General features: G+C 40.7%; 1 protein-coding gene across 2 annotated transcripts; it reads right to left on the bottom strand.

Moving 5' to 3' along the window:
• Nucleotides 1-2,974: 2,974 nt before the first annotated feature.
• On the bottom strand, nucleotides 2,975-20,946 carry grnb (granulin b). 2 transcript variants are annotated; one of them, XM_072680109.1, is made up of 14 exons: nucleotides 20,840-20,946; nucleotides 19,611-19,694; nucleotides 16,783-16,923; nucleotides 16,482-16,619; nucleotides 15,286-15,381; nucleotides 13,614-13,764; nucleotides 13,499-13,534; nucleotides 12,972-13,063; nucleotides 9,003-9,245; nucleotides 8,613-8,858; nucleotides 7,441-7,719; nucleotides 6,321-6,569; nucleotides 6,014-6,238; nucleotides 2,975-4,674 (listed from the first exon to the last, which is right to left on the bottom strand). In XM_072680109.1, the coding sequence occupies exons 3-14, from the start codon at nucleotides 16,921-16,923 to the stop codon at nucleotides 4,561-4,563; spliced, it is 2,010 nt and encodes a 669-aa protein (XP_072536210.1). In that variant the 5' UTR covers nucleotides 19,611-19,694; nucleotides 20,840-20,946; the 3' UTR covers nucleotides 2,975-4,560. The 2 variants fall into 2 exon arrangements, with proteins under 2 accessions (XP_072536210.1, XP_072536211.1); XM_072680110.1 differs by lacking the exon at nucleotides 13,499-13,534.
• Between the last annotated feature and the right edge of the window lie 1,847 nt (nucleotides 20,947-22,793).

Genomic DNA, 22,793 nt, shown 5'->3' with positions numbered 1-22,793 from the left:
CGTCTTTCCCTTCCTTCTGCTGTGCCTTCTCTGTGCTCTTTATGGCGTAATATGAAGGAAGGAGCCTCTGAAGAGCTTAGTATTAGAGAGAAAACATGCATTTTTCAGTGTGATGCATTGTTACTGTGTCCTTTCTTTCTATTAAGCAGGATAATGCTCTGTTTGTGTCCCTTTATCCCCATTATTCAGTGTTATGCTCTGTAATAATGTCTCTCTACTGTGTTGATGTGTGTTGATTTAGGTGCGCAGTTTTCACAGATTTTGGATGAACTATCTGTTTATTGTAACGAGAAGCAAGAAGCTATTTGGCCATGTACCTATGTAGTGCATGTACCTGCTACTGAGATGCGACTGAAACAGGTTGTGCTTCACACTGGATTGGCTGAGCTCTTGCCATTGCTCACCTTTAAAACAAAAAACCAAATAAATAAAAAAATTTAAAATGGATGAATCATACAGCCACACACTTAAATTAAGCATACCTTCACTCCATCATTTACTCACTTTCTTGTCCTTTATTAACCCCACATACACCGATCAGCCATAACATTAGCACCACAACAACAGACCTGACCATTTGAGACCTCTAAAGGTCTTACAGCAGATCTGTTAACAGCTGATCCTGTTGTTAGAAAGTCCTGTAAGTTGTGAGTTGGGGTCTCCATGGATTGCATCAATGAGCCTTAGGTGTCCATGACTCTGTTGCTGGTTCACCAGTTGTCCTTTCTTGGAGCACTTCTGGTACATAGTGCCTGATGTTTTGGAGATGCTCTGACCCAGATGTCTAGCCATCACAATACGGCCCTTTTTAAAGTGGCTCAGATCCTTATGCTTGCCCATTTTCCCTGCTACCTTCATATTAACCTCAACAACTGACTGTTCACTTACTGCACTTACTGCCTAATATAGCTAACCCCTTGATGTCACTGTAGATGAAGGTAGTTTTCCACTTCATCTGTCAGTGGTACTAATGTTATGGCTGATCAGTGCAGGTTATTTTAATAATGTTTTTGGTTACACTAAGCATCCAATAGTGCAGGAAGTCTGAGGGATATGGCAGCAAGAAAAACAGAGAAACCATTAATAATAGATGGGGATTAATAATAAACCCATATCCCATACCTCCTATGTTTATGTAAGCCCCTTTTTTTCCTTTAAATGCCAATCTTTTTTTTGCATCCTCATACCACTACTATTCCAAAATCTAATTATTACAACAAATGTCCTTACCCTTGGTCTGGGCAGTAACAGCAGCCATGGCAGTGTCAGCTGAGACGGTCTCACTTTCCGTCTGGAACAGGGGGTCATGGCCCCCTTCTGTGCTGGAGCTGGACATGTCTTCAGCAAGGTAAGTCAGGCCTGTGGCCTCAAGAATACTGCTACTGGAGTGGAACATGGTGGGTATGGCCATTCCTCTGCTGTAATTCAAATGGCAATGATGAAGGAGAGAGATGCATATACAGAGGTAAAAATCAGCAACATCGATAAATGAGCCATTGATATGGAGTAAAGACGACTAACGCATCTCTCGCTCTCGCTCACTTCCTTACATTGTGTCTCGTCCACACAGCACTGGTTGGGCTGTGTGTGAATGGGGGCATGAGTGGTGGGGGTGATCCAGGCCAGCGTGTATTAATAGCACCAAGAGATTTCGGTGCACACACAGCACCACATGCCTCCCCAATCCCTCACCTGTTTCAGTCACTCACTCTTTTCCTAACACACACTCCACTCCCCAGTTGTCATTGGATCTTTTCCTCTCTCTTTCTCTTACACCCACACACTGCCCTGAACTTCTCTTGCCAGGTCCAGTCAGCTGTCCTTCTCCTACTCTCTAATCCCTTCTTCCATTATGCACTTCTTCAGCCCTCCCCTCAGCGTTCTAATTTCTCCCCCGCAACCCCAGTCTTTCTTCCCCTCTGCCACGTCTCCTGTCATACCCAAACACCTCCAATAGCAGTTGGTCTTCACTCTGCCTGAAGCAAAACGGACATGATGGACAGTCTGGCTCAGCAGCACTGCTTAAGCTTATGGAGCGGCTGGGTGTTCCTCAGAGATTCCTCGGATTTCTTTCTCCATCAGAGTGGTTCTAAAGACATGACTTCAAGGGCAAGTTTAAGTGTAAGCCTAGACTACAAAGCCACACTTTAGTCACAGATGAGGCTTAAGCCATGTCCTGAAACTAGCCAAGAGGAACTGTAGTAGGAAGTCAAGTACCGTGCTCTTAAAGAGTTAGAACAGCGGGTTTTATTGTGAAGAAGATGTGATGTGAAACAAGTTTACCTGCCACAACACACCTTCTAATCTCATGCCTAGTCTGACCTCTCGGTCTCCCTGTATGGCACAAAAACATGCAAAATAAGCAGGCACAAGCCAAGCACGATGAGAACTGCATACTGGCTGGACATACCAGAGGAAAGAGCCAATACGTTCAAGTCCTGCCTCTGAACAGCAACTGTAAAGACTGGAAGATGTCCTCAGCTCACACAAACTTGGAAGACAAGAGCAAAACCTCGGCTCTTCTCTTGGTTCATTCACTGCGGCCCTTGCCCGTGCATCTGAAAGAGCGTCAGCCAGTACGAGCGAGAAAGCCGCACATGCACCCACGCACTCTTGGCGGAACCCAATGCCCCTGGCTCCAGGCCAACCAGGAATGTGTGTGTCAGACGTCCCGATTGGCCAACTGAGTGCTCAAAATAAGCATGAATAAAAATGGCACCTTTTCGCTCATTATCACTATTTTACTTTCAAGTTTAAGCTTCCGATTTATCTGTCCGTCGTGCAGCAGATGGCTGATATCGCCTTCCCCCCGGGGGCCGTGTAAAAGCCACCCCCAGATATTCCATCCATGCCAACAAACATAACTCGCATACCTTCGTCTTACTCACCAATCGCAGCACAACACGCTCCATAGCAACCAATTGGGCTCTTTGTTTACCAAAACAGTCGTAAATGAAATCAGTGAGTCATCAGGTAAATGGTTTTGAAGGGTTTATTTTCAATTTTTCTGGTGTAAATCAACCAACCAATCTATTCATAAACAAAGAAGAGGGGGGAAATTAACATATGATAAACTACTTTAAAATGAAAATCATCAAATCAAGATAAAAGGCTTTAAAAACCAGAAGAAAGATTTGCTTAAAACACTCAATCCACATTTTATCTGGCCAAAATTTGTAAAACAGACACTACCATTATGATATGCCTTGATTACTATTGAGCAAATAGCAGCTTCTAAAAGAAAAGAAAAAAAATCATCCAGTCCCATCCTTATGTCTTGTGGAATGGGTCATTTTGCCTTAATGACTACTAAAATGTTCTAAAAGTTGCCCAAGATACTGATTTGCTTAGCATGGGGACAGGCTGTGAGATAGGCCTTCAAAAGGCATGAAGTGTAGCTCTGCAAGGAAATCAAGTCAACCTTGTTGGATGTGATTGCTGACATTTAAAAAAACTACTAAGCAAATAAACAAAACAAACAAACAAACAAAAAAACCCACACATTTAAACCCCACCACCCTACTGGATCCAAGCAGCAAGTCCACGCTGGTATTTGATGACATCCAAATTTGTGTAGTTTCAAAACCCAGGATAAAGGATAAAGCAAAAAAATAAATTAAAAATAATAATAACAGAAAAATTAAAATCAGTGTCCATTCACTGATCAAGAGAAATAGGCCTCCAAAAGTTTGGAGAGAAACAAACCACACTCTCTTCTAAATGAAGAACTACAGAGAGTTAACTTACAGAACACTAGATCCTGCAGTCGAAGAAGGAGAAGATGGCAAAAGATGTGGACCAAATGGAAGGCAATTACAGCCTAAATACACACATCACTTAAATGCACAATAAAGATGCTATGCAAAAATGAAAACTTTCCAGTCTCTGGGTTTAAGTCACAGCTATCCATTGAGAGTGTGTCACCGAACAATGCTAACACTGATAATGACGACTAAAAGACAAGTAGTGTCAAACACTGGCCCTCCTGACTTTATGTCATGGGTATTTTTTTGGCAAGCTGCTCCTTTAAGTCAGGCATCACGGACAAAGGTCACAAAGGCCATGGACTGTGCTTGGTTTCAGTACATAATACATTCAGTTTGGTCTCAGTGACTCCAGCTAAGATCTGAATATGGGATTTTGCCCTCTCACTCAGACCAATGTACTTACCCCAAAACAAAACACATGATAGTTTTAGAAACTGCAAGTAGTAGTGAAAGTAGTAGAAAGTGAAATAAACTGAAAGCAGTAGATTGCCAAATACAGCATCTAACCTAGAATAAAGGAAGAGGCATTCTTATACGCAGCCTTTGAGGGAACCTGGGAGTGCTTCAGCTTGTGTATAAATTGTGCCACTGTTTAAATGTCAGTTTCTTATTAGACTGAGAATAACATAATTTACAACGTGTCTCCTTTAAAACCCACTTCCTGTGAAAAAAAAATAATAATAAAAAATGTAAGTAAAAGTAGAAGGATGCGTAGTCCCTTGTCCTAATTTGGATGCCATTATAACTGAACAGTGCTGTGGGTACCAAGTACAGTACGAAGACGGATGCAGTCCTAAAGAGAACTGCTCCACCAAGTGAGGGAAGATGCTCTGGTGCAACCTTTAGCCTTGGAGTCGCAGACATATCCCAAAGGGCAACAGTGCTTCATGTCCTTACAACACACTGCCTAAAAAGAGAAAGAGAGAAAGAAATAGAGAGATGAGCTAATGATAACAAACCAACGCAAATTGCATCTTTCAAAGAGCTACTTTACTTACAAGGAGGTCATTGTAATATACAGTACAAAGTCCATTTCCCCAACATTTAAGACCTTTAGATTAAGGCTAATCCTATTCTGAACAAAATGTTAAATGGCGATTTGCTGTTTGCAATAGAGCTGGGCAGTCCTAGCATCTGTGAGCCAATAATTATGCGCTTTCCAAAACCCAGTGTGCTGACTGGCTGTCTAAATTACATTCCATACACATCCACATCCAGCCACATCCACCTTGTTATTGAAAAGAAAGCACTGAAAAAAAAAAGTGTTATACAGCATCAAAGTCAAGGTATCACTTAAAAAAACCCACGAACAACAAGCCCTGATTCCTACTTTAATTTAGTCCTATACTAGTCTTAAGCCATGTCAGAAAGTATGGACTTTGCTTTGTGCACTCATGTTGGAACAGGAAGGGGCCGTCCCCAAACTGTTCCCGCGAAGTTGACAGCATGAAATTGACCAAAATCTCTTGGTATGCTAAGGCATTAAGGGGCCAAACCCAACTGCTGAAAAACAACCCCACACCATAATCCCCCCTCCACCAAACTTTACACTTGGAACAACGCAGTCAGACAAGTACCGTTCTCCTGGCAACCGGCAAACCCAGACTCGTCCATCTGACTGTCAGACGGAGAAGCGTGATTCGTCACTCACTCTAGAGTCCAGTGGCGGCATGCAGTACACCACTGCATCCGACGCTTTGCATTGCGCTTGTTGATATTAGGCTTGGATGCAGCTGCTCGGCCATGGAAACCCATTCCATGAAGTTCTCTATGCACTGTTCTTCAGCTAATCTGAAGGTCACATGAAGTTTGGAGGTCTTTAGCAATTGACTCTGCAGAAAGTTGATGATCTCTGCGCACAATGCCTCAGCATTCACTGACCCCGCTCTTCATTTTACATGGCCTACCATTCGTGCCTGAGTTGCTGTCATTCCCAATCGCTTCCACTTTGTTATAATACCACTGACAGTTGACTGTGGAATATTTAGTAGTGAGGAAATTTCAGGACTGGACTTGTTGCACAGGTGACATCCTATCATGGTACCATGGTGGAATTCAGCTGGAGCTCCTGAGAGTGACCCATCCCTTTCACAAATGTTTGTAGAAGCAGTCTGCAAGCCTAGGTGCTTGGTTTTATACACCTGTGCCCATGGAATTGATTGGAACATCTGAATACGTGTCTACATATTTTTGAACACTACCTATTTCACATTTAAAAGCAGGACCTTGCTGAAGGGCAAAATTACCTGCTTAAATGGACAGCAGGCCCATTCCGTGTCTGATACTTTACAGCAGGTCTGAGTCTCTGAGCAATGGCTTGTCGCATCACACATCACCTCCTTGTCAGTGTGCGTGTGCACAAGCGCGAGTGCAACAGTGTGCGAGGTGGACGGCCTGAGGCAGGTTCCAGCCTGCAGGTCACAGGTGTAACCCTCTGGACAGCAGTGCTCATGGTCCTCACAACACACCGCCTAAAACAAAAGACACAAATTCACGTAAACAAACAAACAAAAAAATGCTGGCAAACTCCCACTGCAACAGAGAAACACACACCTTGACGTGTGGGCAGCAGCCCCACTGCCCTGTGGTTAACCTGCAACAGGTGCTACCTGTCGGGCAACTGGTGGTGGAGTCACACTTCACTCCTGTGACCTCCTGCGCAAACTCTGACCCCTGAGTAACTTTGGCCTCCTGCTTCTTGAACCATGGAATCTCCAGGTGGCCCTTAATGCAGATGGGCTTTGTCGTGTCACAAGTGTAGCCGTTAGGACAACAGTGATCACCGTTCCCACAGCAAACAGCCTGATGAGAGAGAGAAAGAGAAAAATAAATAAAGCCGTCACACAAATTCTAAACCAGTTCCGGGTTTAAAATACATTCAAAATAATAGGAGAGAAAAACACAAGCAGGATAAACTGTGCACTTCTGCATCAGAAGAATATTTTGGTCCACAAGTATATGGAATACCTGTCTACAGTCTAGGTAAGGCTTTCTACTAGATTGTGTAGCATTGCTGTAAGGATCTGACTGCATTCAGCAACAAAAGCATTAGTGAGGTCAGGATGATCACCACGGCACCTCATCCACAAAAGTATTGGATGGAGCACCATCACGCCAGAGAACACAGTTCCACAGCTCAAAGCAGAGGGGGTTTATGCCCCTCTAGCACACACCTGGCATTAGGCATGGTGCCAATAGATCCATGTTTATCTGGTCCAGAGAGTCCAAATCTACTGACAATGCTTTTTTACTAGACAAGCTGTGTGCGTGCATTTGCACATCTTGTTATAGTAATGGGTGCAACCTAGTAGCTGAAAATAGTCATTAGAAAAGGTGTCCACAAACATAAGTCAAGGCTTACAAGTCTGTGGAAAATGTGCAAATCCTAAGATGTTACATAACACGATATTCAAATCTTAAAGATTTAACAAGGACTTCTGAGAGGAGGACACTAAGACTTTTTTGGCATGGCAGTGATGTGTAAATCGAGTCTCTCCCATCCATCTCATATATTATTCTTTAACTTTAGAGACATCCTGTGGTACTATTATAATCTGTGATAATCGGGACAGAAAATTAAAATGACATAAAATGTTTATATCAACCATTCCTAGCATTTGGTGTACAAAGCATTTCTGAGGACATGCCCAAACCCTGCATTTCTGTGTCTCACCTGAGGGAGAGGACAGCAACCCCACTTGTTGAATTTTTGCATGAAGCAGCAGGTATTGTCTCTCGGGCAGCTGGTTTGGGCATCACACTTATGCTCTGCATCCGCCACTGCTGACTCAGCAATAACTCCAGCATTAGAGAGCTGAGTCATACTCATTAGTGCCGGCTGCTTGCTGAGCCACAGCATGCGGGGGAGGAAGGGGTGGTCGCAGGATTCGTGAGCGACGTCACACTTGTAGCCCTGAGGACAGCAATGTTCGTGATCATCACAGCAAACAGCCTGGTGAGAGAGCAAGAGAGACGACACAGCTTGGTCACTACACTTTTATAATAGCCACATAAGCTGAGTATGTGAGCTTTAGAAAGCCTGAAACCTATTTTTCCCCTCCCCTTAAAAGGGGTCATTGAGTTATCTTGGCATAGCTGAATAATGAAAGCTTAGTACATGGACGTGACATAACATGAACCTCAACCACTGCTAAGTCCTCCTTTAAATGTAACCCACTTAAGCAAAACAGAGTTGAGCAATTGCTCAAAAAAAATGAATCAAAACCGACATTCAAAACTCCATGAACAAATCGGTGTAATCGTGCCCATGTCGATTCTTCAATTTTTTTCCATTATTTAGTACTTCCCCCACTGTGTGTGTGTTCATGTACTGTCCCCTTAACCCTTTAACTACTGCGTGTGTAGTCACAAGACTCCATCCCATTCAGTCTGCCAAATGGACTGCCACATGGATAACCAATTAATAAATTATTTGAGGTCATGTCGCAGAGCAGGATAGTATCGCACAAACCTGTGCCAAAAATCTGGGCTGAAAGCTGCTAGCTGCCTGGCTGAAAAACTACTTGATGAAGGGTTGACCGTGGGAAGTGCTGCTGTTGGCATAGGAAGCCAGTAAAGCAAGTGGGTATCCATGCTAGGCTAAAAGTCAACAACATTGCTAATAAAGACAAACCCACCATAAACCCACCTTACAGTGGCTTGTAAATGTGTGGATTGTGTAAAACTACATCTGAGCAATTGTTTTTCTTACCGCAATCAAACATTTACACATTAAAGAACAACTCAAAATACAGTATATAAATATAGGTACTGCTTATAACACTCCCCATTTCTCACTCTTTTCTTTGAACACCGTTTTTTTTACAATTTAACCAGTGTGTGTACCTGTGGGAGGGGGCAGCAGGCCCAGGCCCCTGACTTCTGCCTACAGCACGTTGTTCCAGTTGGACAGGCTGAAGTCTCATCACACTGGTCATTCTGAGGGGGCAGGGCTGTAGCAGCTGTCTTGCTCACCCAAGGCACTGACAAACGCTTGCCAGCTTCACTGATGGTGCTGTCACACGTGCCGGCAGCCACGTTACACACTGTATTGCGAGGACAGCAGTGAAGATGGTCCGTACAGCACACAGCCTAGATAAGAGAGACAGGGAGAAGACACACAATTACATACAAAAGAGAACCCACTTAGAGAAGGGGGGTCATCTCTGCAGAGCGGTGACCTGCAAGGTTTAACACACCAGTTCCAATTTCACTGTAACGTACGAGTGTATGTACCTGTGGAAGAGGACAGCACCCCCAGGCCCCGGATTCCATTTTGCAGCAGGTTGCACCCTTAGGGCACGATTTTGACGAGTCACATTTTTCATTGGCGGGTTGTGGGACCCTCTTGAAGGCTGGCACCTTTTCTAGCCATTGAACCAAGGTCAAAGGTTTGGCAGAGTCATCACATGTGCCCTTCGCAAGATTACACACTGTGCCGTAAGGACAGCAATGGATGTAGTCCTCGCAACACACCGCCTAGAGTACACAAACATGAACCACGGCTTTAGTCTCACTGTATTGTTGAAGAAATTTAAAGAGCCTATAACATATCTTTTCAGTATTTCATTTATTTCTTCATAGTGCATTTATTACATCATATTTTTAAACAATATTTTATTTCTTATAATTTAAAAAATAAATAAATAAATAAATAAATATTTAAGCACTAAATCTATTAAGCACTAAATCTATTAACAGACTAGAGATGCACTGATAGCAATTTTCTTGACAGATTCCAATTTCAGATTTTTTTGACATATGACTGTCCGATACCAATTTTGGCCAATTAAGATTTTCTTTCTTTCTAAGAATTACAAATGACAGTATACATAATTATTTTTTTCATATTACTTTTTATCATTTTTATTGAGGCAAACAATAAAGCACAAGTTAAACTGAACTGGAGTGAACAGAGGGCTGGACAGTGGGAGAGATTTACGCATATTTGTGATTAAAAATGCTTCATTTGTGAATGGTGCTAATGTTTACACAGACATAGAGATTATTGTTTATTTCAGACATGTTAAGTGCCCTAAAGTTTGCCTGTGCTAAAGCCCAATGAAGATTTCTGAGGAATGCTGAAGACCGGTGAGCGCTCTGTTAAACGGTGCAGATGGACAGCACAGTGACTGTCGAAAAGGTCTATAGGAAGCCACTATGGCAACAGCCATAGTTTGTGCCCCTGGCGCCTTCGTGCACAGACTCGGTCATGCGAGAATGAGATTGCTTTGTGCATCTCTATTTGGAACAATGACAAAATAGTGACAATCCCACCTCTGGCAGTGGACAGCAGGCCCATTCCCCATCTTTTTTCTTACAGCAGGTAGATCCACTTTCACATGCTACAGAGTCATTACAGGGTACAGACTCCACTGCACACACAGAAAGCAGACAAGGTAAATGTCCAGGGATCAGTCATTGTGCCAGGGCAATAATCTCATTTTATAGAATGACAGGCCACTTGCAAACAATGTCCTCTAGTGAAAAGCAGCAGGCTCCTCTGTTTACATATAGCCTGCATGCCACAGACTAATAATGAAGGCAGTGGACATTTACCTGTCACTTTCAAGCGGACTACAGGCAGTGGCTGGGTAGCCACTGCTTCAAGCTCAATAGCTAAGACACATTTACTGTGGGCAAGGTCACAGATTGTGCCCTCTGGACAGCTTTGCTGTTTCTGCCATTTTTCAGCAACAGAGAGAGAGAGACGAGAGCTGTACTGCCTGGATGGAGACTTACGCCTGTAATGGAGGACCGCCCAGAGGAAAGAGGGAGTGGGTAATGACATTATAATACATATAATACACAGATGGTCTTCAATATAAGACAACCTGAGAAAAGGGGAGCTGCTCACTCCATTTTGGTCTCAGAGTTTGAATTTCAGAATAAAGTCCTGAGCCCTGACAACACTGTGCCGTGGTCCAGCACCATTATTTATTTAGTTTGTTTTATAAAATTAGTAAAATAAAAGGCAATCCCAATGCCTGAAGTTTCTGTCACAGTGAGGTATATGGTTTAGTAATTCAACAATGGTATCGGAATAGTATCAACCAATGTGCAAAGTTTATGTATCGTATCGTATTGGAACAGAAAAGGCTAGATCAGTACATCCCTACTTATATAAACAGTTCAAGCACCCAATCGAACCCACCCAACTACAAGACGAATCCTGACAGTATATAAATTGAGTTTGTTTGACCAAACAAAAAAGTAAAAAGTACTGTGTTTCTACAGTGGGAATTATTACTTATGTGTAAAAGTTAGAATTAAAAAAAAAAAAATTTATTATATATTTATATTTTGGTTGCCTCAATAAAAATGACTTTTATTTTATATGACATTTTTAACTATTAAGTGTGTTTGACTGAATTATAAGTGTATTTATGAATGAGCAGTAGCCTATTTTTATTGAACACATGCGAACACATGTGATGTAAATGTGTGATGATGAAAAGTTGCATACAAAAATAATTATGTATACTGTCATTTGTAATTCTTAGAAAGAAAGAAAATCTTAATTGGCCAAAATTGGTATCGGACAGTCATATGTCAAAAAAATCTGAAATTGGAATCTGTCAAGAAAATTGCATCAGTGCATCTCTAGTCTGTTAATAGATTTAGTGCTTAAATATTTAGCAGAATTTTTGACAAATGAAAATACTTAAAGGACCAAAGTACCAAAGAATCCACTTTTTTTTTTTGAATAACGTTTTAATGAATAACGTTCATTGGCATTTTACGTTTATACCATTTAATGGGTTTGCTTTTCTTATATATATAACATAAAACTGGGTTGGTGGTTTGTTTATTATTTCACCCAACCTTAAGCCCATCAGAAAGGAATGAAGAGCATGGGTATGATAAAAATGAATATAACTAACTATGACTATATTAATGAGCTACATTAAGGTGCCATTAAATGGGACTATTCTTTACAGTGTGTGCAGACCCTGTGTATGGGAGCCTGCTGTACGTCAGGTGATGAAGCAGACAGAGAGAGTACTAGATATTATTTACCGACAGTTCTACACACTTTGCTGTCTTTATGTGTGAGCCTTCAGTCATTCCTGAAGCCAAGCGTAGACAAATTTTTTACACTTGTACTTTTACTTCTTTATGCAATTTACAATAATTATATAGATAGATTATAAGGGACAATCTTTTCTGCATGGATCTGCAGCATGGCATAGAGGCACAATTTTAAATTTATCCAGAGGTTGCTTTGGAGAATAACAAGGGGTTGCTTAAAAAAATGTGCAAGAAACAGCAAGTGCAGCATGAGAGTGTAGGATTCAAGCTCAATGTGGGAGTATCAAATCCAATGCACTGACCGACTGCTTCTATCATCAGAAAGACATATTTTACCATGGAAATTGCAACCAAGTTAAAATTAGACTTATGGCTTAACTTGAAGCACACAACACAGACTGGCAAACTTGTGTCATTACACCTGGATTACTGTTGTACTATTTATTTTTTTACCAAAGATCTCACATTCCAGCTTGCAGAGGGGAAAATTCTCCAGTGAGAATCCTGACACGCAATGAAGGATTATATTACACCTGCCAGCCCTTGGACTTACAACTGTCGTCACTTAGAATTGGTTGATAAATTCCTTTATGGCCTTGCTGCACTTTACCTCTTAGGAGTTATAGGTGTCTTGCTGGCCTCCCTCACTTGTCTCCTTCTTGCACAATCGCTGAGTATGTGAGGACAGCCTGCTCTAGGCAGATTTACACGTGTCATATTCCTTCCATTTTTTTATGATAAAATTTAACTGAACTCCAAGGGATGCTTAGTGACTTTACATGGTGTATTTAGAGCCAGGAGTACTGACTGACCAATGACTGTAGTATACAAGACACCGTCTAGTCTAGAAGGTGCAATCTCTTCACACACATTCACTGCACTCAGGTGATCTCCATTTCACCAATTGTGAGACTACTAGAACCAACTTGCTGGACCTCTGCTGAATTAGGTCAGTCACTTTAAAGGAGGTAAATAAATGAAGGCAGATTATACCGACCATGATTGAAGTAAAGTGAATACGTTCATAGGCACTGTATCATCGTATCTCATGGAAGTCTACCACGGCTGGTTAAACTATCACAGCTAAAAACTCCCTATGCCAAACATTATTGGCATACAGGCTGAACAAGAATGCAAAAACAAGTTCATCATATATTCAAACTAAATGCATACCTTTGGCATTGGGCAACAGCCATAGCTCCCATTTCCTAGTGGGCAGCAGGTTGTGTCATCTGGACAGGAAGAAACTTTATCTGGACAAACTACTGTAAAGACAGACACACAGTTTATTTAATAAATGCGTTACCACTAACAGCAGCCCTATGAAAGAAAGAAAGTAGAGAGGACGGTCACACAGCTTTTTCCCACAGCAGTGATTTCAGATGAAGATGAATAAATAATGACTAGTGACCAAAAAAACAAACAAACAAACAAACAAAAAACCCTCTAGGCAGATTTACACATGTGCCATATTATTTCAATTTCTTAATGATGGATTTTACTGAACTCCAGTGGGGATGGTCAGTGAATTTTCATGGTATATTTGGAACAAAGATTAACCAGTGACTGCTGTATAAAACCAGTCTGCTTAGGAAGCTCAGGAAATATTCAAAACCAAATCAAAAGTATAGAATAGAATATAAAATGTATCTGCCATGTGGGCTTTAGAACATTCTACCTGAGCTTACTCAATGTCTTACCATCATTACTACCAGTCAGCTCTAGTCCACCTGCACCTGGAACAATGAAAAGTTTTATTTAAACAAACAAACAAACAAACAAACAAAAACCAAAAGATTACAATTGACGCCATACCTGGTGTTTTCTCCCACTGCGCTCTGCGATGCGCTGGGGATTTTCTGCTTAGAGGGATGGAGTCAAGCGCGGACGTCACACACTTAGAGTGAGCTAGGTCACAGGTTGTGCCCTGTGGACAGCAGTGCATTTTGTCTTCACAACAAACTGCCTGCATTGTGCACGCACACGCGCACACACACACACACACACACACACACACACACACACACACACACACACACACACACACACACACACACACACACACAAAAAAAAAGAGTAAATGTTGTTAAAAAGGCTTGCTCAGATGCTCATCAACACCATATTCTTTATTACTTTTTAATTTGCCTTATTGTTCACTTGTTATCTAGCTTTACACTTGCAGTTTTTAGTTTTGCGATTTCTCACTCAGGTCAGCAAATGTTTTGGTTAGTTAGTCAGTTATTAAAAGCATTTACAATTAGCACAATTTACTCTGACAACAGCGGTTTGATGGGGAACAGCATCCTGAAGGTGTTCCCAGGGATGTCATGAACCTCAAAGGAACAATTCTCTTTTAAATGTATAATAAACACCAACCAATTAACTAACAAAACCACACGACCACCACACCTTACTCCAACCCTGATTTTTGGCATTTCTTGTAGAAGACTAGGTCTGTGTATCGGCAGGGGTTAGGATTCGATATATTGTGATATACTGTGATACTGTTAGCAAATTAATATATTACAATTTGAAAAATGAATAATTTAGGAAAACATGTAAAGAAAATATGAGTAATCTGAGTTGTCTTCTTTTTCAGAGAGAGATAAATATTTATCGCGATTATCAATATCTCGATATTTTCTTGCATCCCTGTATAGGACTATGTAAATGTGACTATGAATGCAAGCAGAATTGAGTCTTGCAGACAAGAAAACAACATATCAGAACACTGAAAATTCCCAACAGCCTGAATATTTGACATGGCATATTACAAATGTACTTATATAATGCATATAATATCTGTGTACATTGTAGGCCTGTAAAAATCGGAATGAAAAAGCTCCCTCTCTGGGCAGTACGTGTGGTTTTCCATCACTGTGTTCATTAAAGTGTCTCCAAAGCTCTCCCCATGGGACTCGAGTATTATTTATAGCTCTCATCCAACACCTGGTTTGGTAAATCAGTGCTTAATGATGGTAAATCAAGTGAGCTGGAGATGAAATTGAACACAACCACAACATCCCAGCACTTTTTTACTTTTTGAAAAGAATATTAGATCCGTATTAAGAGAAATCTAAAACATAACTAATGTGGAAGACCTAAAAGGATCTGGAACCTTCCTGTTTGCACTGAAGCTAATAATATAAAAGTCACCTGGTGTAAGATACTTTCTGAATAGGCTGCATTATGTTCACCACAGTTCTTTACATTTGCTGGATCATGTGAATTTAATAAAACACTTACAGCAAATCTGGATTAACGGGCTGCACAGGCTTGAATATTAAAAGGAAAATAAACTGCTAAGACAGAACACCGGAACGTGGTGTACATGGCCATGTTATATAAAGAAGTACTTTATTTCTAACCATCCCTCCACTTTCTTAACTGTTTGTTAATTATTATCACAAACACCGTAATAAGCAAAAAAAATTGCACCGCACTAGTACACCCATACACTCACATGTACAAACACAAACATACATACATTAGGCATAGGGCAGCAACCCCAGCTCCCATCAGGAAGCTGGCAGCAAGTGGTATCATCAGGACATTCTGACTCTTGGTCTGGACACACCACTGCCTGAAAGACAAAGAAATATGAAAATTTGAGAAAATATCGACATAGTCATGCAAAAACCTTGTATGTCAATTTTAAAAGGGGATCACTGCAATCTGGCAGCTGTTTTATTACATTGTGACTGTCATTTTTATTTATTTTATATATATATATATATCAAAATTATATATTAAACTGGATGGTAAATTTAGTCACGTATATATACTTTTTTTTTCTTCTGGAACACAACTGTATGAATAACGCATTTCAAGAGAGTAGCCTAACGAGGCCACTCTCAGCATGTCAAGTTAACCCATCAATAGGTTTCTGAAACATTCACAACCTGGCAAAGTGCCAGCTCCACAAGGAGTCAATAAGTAAGTACATCAGGGGTGTGTTTAGACCAGGCATGAAAATGCTAAATTTTAGTTCTGGTTTGCTTTGTGTTCATGCCGACATATTTGCAATCAAACCAAAAGGGGGGAAAAGGAGGGGGGAGTATGACACACATATGACAGAATGCTACAAGAAGAGGTCTGCATAAAACCTAACAACTCCTTAATACATCATCTTGTCTTGATCAGTATTAAACCCTTAATTTTGTTAATATACACGCTAATTTGTTCATGGAATGATATACATTAGAGCTGTACATTTAACTATACTGAGCCATTGTTCCAAAGTCTGGCTCGGACACTTGTGTGTGTTCATAACAGGCACTTTCAACAGCTAGCATGGGCACCCTGACTGGTCTGTTGCTATGAAGCCCCCTGCACACAGCAGAGGGCGATGCATTCTTGTACATCGATACCTCTTAGCCACTCTCTCTATTACACTATGTGCATAAGAAGCTGGCCACCAAAATTTTTGAATTGCCACTGGACAACCGAACACACATGGACTAGAGCGCTAAATATCAATACTGTTAAGTCAGATGTCTGCGTTGGCTAGAATCTTGCGTGAAGGGGAGAGGGTTCACTGGGAGTCTTGACCACGGATGGCTGGGGCATATCTGGGCTAACATTTAGTTGGCTCCAAGGTCTGAATGTTACTGAATGTTAGTGCTCCAGCTGGTCACTTAGCACTAACTGCTTTACAATAAAATGTGTGTGTGTGTATGTTACCTGAGGTAGACTGGGCTGCTTGATGGGTACTCTCTTCACCCAGTCTAGAACGTGTGTCTTGTTGACACACTTGGAATGTTCTAGATCACACAACGTTCCCTCATAACAGCAATGCAGATGATCTGAACAGCACTCTGCCTGCAGGCAGACCATTACATACATACATTCATTTCATGATAACAGAACCGTGGACACACACACACACACACACACACACACACACACACACACGTACACACACGTACACACACGTACACACACGTACACACACGTACACACACGTACACACACGTACACTCACATTGGGGAGCGGGCAGCATCCGTATCCTCCTGATGGGGTTTGGCAACAAGTGTTGCCATCATCGCACATTCCTCCATCAGGGCAGATGAGAGCGCTGCACCCACTCAACACGCACACTAACACCCACACACCTTTGTGCATCTAAAGGAGAAAGAGAGAAAGGGAGAAAGAGGTCAATGAAAATTGTCTGCCTTTTTTTCTTGATTTCTCTCTGAAACTGAGGCAACAGTCATTTCTCCCCAGCTTCAAAATCTCCTGCATGCATGGTATGGCTGCAACAGTTAGTCAAGGACGCTGAAAATGCTTCAACATCAATATTATTGCTGCATATTGGCAAGAACCTGGTGATACAACCCACATCATGACACAGGGATTACAATTCAACGTATCGCGATGCTGTAAGCGAGACGATACATTGCGATTTCTGGCACAGTACAAAAACACCATCATATGCATCAAATCTGAGTAAACGGCAAGTTTACTTTTTACGCAAGCAGTCTGCCACCAATGTAAGCTATTAATTAAAAACCAAGACTATGTTTTTGAGACAGTACTGCAAGCCATAATATTGTGATGCTTCAATGTCATTACCACATATATCTAACTAATATATATTTTGCATTTCATATTTCTACAACACTGCAAATAAAACAAATGATTTTCCTCAATATCACTATGTAACTGGTGCTTGCATTACTTTTTTTTGCTCCAGTCACTGGTTGGCACCATTTAAAGCTACAATAAAAAATAAATAAAAAAATAAGAATCATTGGAAACAACAGGCACTGTTCTGGACGATCGACTGCCAGAAACTGCTAAATGATTGTTTTAATTTAAAAAACTGTAGCCATAGCATCCGCTAAATACACTTGTTATTAATGTCGTTGAGTCACCTGCTTGCTACCTTAATTGTCTACTATTTCCTCTTATTCACTTTTACAATAGAAATTCTAAGTCTATTGACTACATAATTAACTGTGCCAATGTGTGTGTGTGAACACTTCGGGCTTGATGGGTCACATGAGTAAGTAGATTTTGTCACTCAAGGTTTCTGATATTCAGTTAACACTAATGGTGTAACTGATCACAGATCATTTTTGATATGTACGGATCAACCCACCCCCTGGGTTCGGGACAAATGTGAACTGCGGATTAATTGCCAAAGTTTAACCATAAAAGTACAGTACTACAGTATTACTGCCGCTGTTACTTTTTACAGTCATAATTCCCTCAACCTTCATGCGGAGCTGCAGTGAAATCATCAGCAGCGGTCTGTCACATAAATGGAGCGTGTGTGGAGGGGAGAAAAAGAAAAAAAAAAACAACAACACAAAAACTGTACAGTTAAGACCATTACAATGCGACATACATTTGTGAAATACGAGCTCTGTGATTCATTATGTCACCAGTTTCATAAGTGATGAGCACAAGATTTTCATTAGATATTTCTTGATAAATTTATACTGCCACTTAAGTAGCAAAAGCTCAAGTCACTTCTGCTAATACCACATTGAGAAACAGAACTCCATAAATGTTAAATCGCAAATAAACTGTTATGGTTAAGTTATAAATTGTTAAAACTGTTATAAATATATAAATAAAGAAATAGCCACATTACTGTACTGTGTTCTTGTCTAGATCACTCCAGCTTGGAACATACTTATTCAAGCACACACACTCAGTCCTCAAGGATTGCTTTCATCTGCGTCGTTGATCGTAAACTGTATCTAGTTTTGTTCTTCAAGCTTACTTGCCATCTTGAAAGCACGCGATGCAAATACCTTATCCCCAAATCACATGCCAGATTCTACCACTGTATTTCCATAGTTTTGCTTATCTCTTTGAGGGCTTAATTAGATAAGGGCGCACAAAACATCTCAGGACAGAAGGCAGGCTATGGCAGTTAGTAAAACAGAAATAAAAACCTGTTCTTGTCTTATGATACATAAGATAACATCCCCTACAGAGACACACGTCATATGCACAATTATGGTTTGTGTTGAAAGTAACATAAAAACCTAAGAACTGAATGACACATTTGTAGGTTTTGGTTTTTTTCTATATATATTCTACAAATGAACATAGCAAATTTAAGCACACCTTCAACAAGCACAAGTGCCTGTACTTTCAATCAAAGTTTATCATAAACAGACACTGTACACTTCATTTGCATCTTTATAAACACAGTAAGCCTCTCGCTCTCATACAGCTCAGAGGTTCATCAAAGATATCCTCCACTGCTAACATTTTTCCTTTTGCAGGATTCAGCACTGGGAGTTTTTCTTGTAAATTATATTTCAGACTCAATGTGGTTTGATTATAAACAAATGTATGGCTTGGCAGGAGCCGGATCTGACCTCGGTTATATCAACAGAGCCACCAGTGGAGCTTGTACACTGTTGTAAACTAGATACAAATATACATGCATTAAAAAAAGTACAGTCTTATGCAAAAGAAAACACTTTTTCACTTAGTTTTTTTTTTTGCAGCTAATAAAACAATCTTTTCAGTAAATTATAATGCAGTTACTCTGTCTTTCATAACATGTAAAGGTAATGCTGATATCAAAACATCTGTTGAAAGGCTCAATTTTCAGTTTTCTCTATGGTTTAATACAATGTAGCTGCTTCGCTACACTGTGTAAGTCATTCTGGATGAATGAACCAATAGAAATGCTCTACATGACGTGGAATGAACACTTATTTAACATTGCCGTTACATTTACATTGAGAGATTTTTGCCTTCTCCTGTAAAGTCACCATTTTGGAGACACATGGTCTTCGCTGGACAGCGAAGATACACACACACTCACGGGAGTTCACACTTACTGCTGTGCGTGTGATGACCTGCTTGAATGTCTTAGAAACTGTTGCCCATTCAGATGTGAATAGCCACACAAGCCTCCTCCTGCCCTGAAAGGTAAACACACACACACACACACACACTTTAATCTTAAACAGTTATCAAAACTACAGTTTGTTAGCCAGTTTCCCTTATTTCCCTTTCTCAGGGGTTTGGTTACACAATCAGGCAGCTGCTATGATGCATTCATCATGATTAGTGTTGGACCCAGGCTGAACTCAGCATCCGCCTTTAACCCCTTCGTGCAGTGAACATGAACACGAACACACACACACACACACACACACTAGTGTCACTATCAAACACACACACCCGAAGGGGCGGGCAGTCATTGCTGTAGCGCCCAGGGAGCAGAGAAGGTGAGGGGCCTTGATCAAGGGGCCAACAGTGACGGCTTGCTGAGCCCGGGTATCGAACCCACAACCCTGTCATCAATGGTCTGTCGCTCTAAGCGTTGCCACACATTATTAATACTATTATTATTATTATTATTATTATTGACATGATCATCATTCTGAGTTTATGTGAAAAAGGAAATGTAGGCCCTCTGGAACTACTTTTAACAGCACAACAGCAGACAGAGGGTGGATACTAATGCTGTATCTGGTGCTTCCCTCTTTATCTCTGTACCTCCAGAATAAACACATACACCAAACTCCTAATCTAGCAAGCACTATATCCCTTAAACAAGCCCAACCAGCTCTCTCTCTCTCTCTCTCTCTGTGTGTGTCTCTCTCTGGTGGATATTGGCTGCTGTGGGTTAAGGAGACGCACAATAGTAATATGTATCTATAGCTGGCACTAGCTAGTTCACATCCAGGCTTACAGGTCTCCAATTCCCTTTATGCTGAAACTGAAACCTGTCTCTGTGTCTCAACAACAACCCTTTCAAAACCCATCAAATGTGTTGCACTAAAGTACAAGCATATCGCCACCGTCTTTAGCTCATTTTCAGATGAGAAATCGCTCCTGAAAAAACACAAAAACCGACCCAACTGCTCCAATCTTCCTTAGCTAGCTACCTCGTGAATCCAGCAGGCTAGCTGGCACTAGCTATATAGCTAGCTACCGTTAGCCATGTTGTTGTGGAGCTGGATAAACACTGTTTAACCGCCTGAGTTAAACCAGTTAAACCCACAGACAGCACGGGTAGTGTGTAAACCACGTTAAGAAAAAAACGAGAGAGACCACCTACCAGAACCCAGGACACCCCACGGACAGGAAAGCCTCGCGAATGATTTATAAACTTGCAAAAAGTCTTCAGAACTGAAGTGCAGAACAACAGCGAAGCACAGATCACGTGACTCAGATCCCGTCATGTGATAGAGTGCGTGAGTGTGTGTGTGTGTGTGTGTGTGTGTGTGTGTTTACTGTAAACTCCAAGCTATTCGTGTCTTATTAATGTATCAATTAATTAATCAATTAATATATATATATATATATATATATACACACACACACGTATATGTATTTTAATTAAATATATATAAATTATATATATATAAATATATATAAATATACATTTATTAAATATATAAAATATTAATATTAATATTATTAAATATTAAATATATAAATATATATAAATTATTCATTTGAATTGCTGTATTAAGTATAGGGACAAATGGCAGTGACAGGAAGCAACCTTCACATGATCACAAAGCATTTCCTTGAATCCAGATCCAATAACTGGAAAGGCCTGAGGTCATGAGGGGCAGCGGTGGCTCAGCGGTTACAGCACGGGGCTATTGAAGACAACCCCTCTCTGCTCTCCAGGCACCGTAGCCCACCACTCCGGGCATGTGTGCTCACTGTCACTGTGTGTGTTCACTCACTGCATGGATAGGCTAAAGGCGGAGGCCGACTTCCACCTGTGCCAAACATCCAATGGTGAATATGGTTGTCTTGTCTTGACAGATTGAGGCTATTGACACTTGCTTGCTTGGTGCATTATCATGATGGGAGTACCTATTAGATGATGGGTAAATTGGAGCCATGAAGCCCTGTATTAACTTGGGTGACCAGATGTCCTCTTTTCCCCAGACATGTCATGTCTCTTACCTCGCCAGGAATTTACACATCTGTGTAAAATGTCTGGGAATTGGCTTTGATTGTACATCAGTGTTCAGCTTCTACAATTGCCTCATATTTAGTGTACAGATTCTTTTTAAAGCTTTAAACACTTTAGCTTCTCTTCAAATCCCACCAAGTTCCAAATCGATAATCAGATCAATGTCACACACAGTACTAGCCTGCTGTACAGACCAGGGCGGCTGTAACTGACTTATGTTTTTGTTTATTCATGCATTGTTATTAATAATGGTAGGAAAATATTATTGTGCCATACAGGCAATTAAAGTTATGTAATTGTCTTAAGAAATTAATATACCTTAATGTACACATTCTCACACATTCACATTACCATGATCCTACAACTTCTACACTACACTGTTCCTCTGCAGAAATCAAGCTTCATCAGACCAGGGTCATTTTTCTTTTCAGTATTCCACTGTCCAGTTTTGGTAAGCCTGTGTCCACTGCAGCTTCAGTTTTCTGTTCTTTGATCTTGCCATTGGAGCTTATATTGTTGTCCAATCACCTTAAGGTTAGGCATGTTATGCATTCAGAGATGCTTGCCTGCTTAACACAATTGTACAGAGTGGTATTGGAGTTACTGTTGCCCTTTTTGTCAGCTCAATCTCCATAGGACCTCTCTGGTCAACAATACTTTTTCGTCTAAAGTTTTCTTTTTATTGCATCTCATTTGAGTAAAGTCTAGAGACTGGTGTGCCGGGTTAGGGTTCTCCCAGGAGAATTCCAGCAAAATAAATACTCAAGAAATACTCAAACCAGCCCTTTTAGCACCAACAGTCATGGTATGCTTCCAATCTAATATTTTACATTGATATTTTTGTTATATTTACAAATATATTGATATAATTTTCAAGTCATTAAAAAATGCTGCCAAATGCAAATGTTTAGACAGTTCTAGGTATTTATCCAATTTTACTTAGGACTGGTTAAGCAACAGGAATAGACAGATGATCACACTTCCTGAATGTGATAAAATCTCTGGCTTTTAAAAGGTCAGAGCATGGAGGATTGGTGGTTAGCACATTTACCCTTTTAGCACTTGGGTATTGGGTTAA

Source organism: Salminus brasiliensis, chromosome 5, assembly GCF_030463535.1.
Source record: "Salminus brasiliensis chromosome 5, fSalBra1.hap2, whole genome shotgun sequence".
NCBI lineage: Eukaryota > Metazoa > Chordata > Actinopteri > Characiformes > Bryconidae > Salminus > Salminus brasiliensis.
This window is presented reverse-complemented; position numbering and strand designations above follow the sequence as displayed.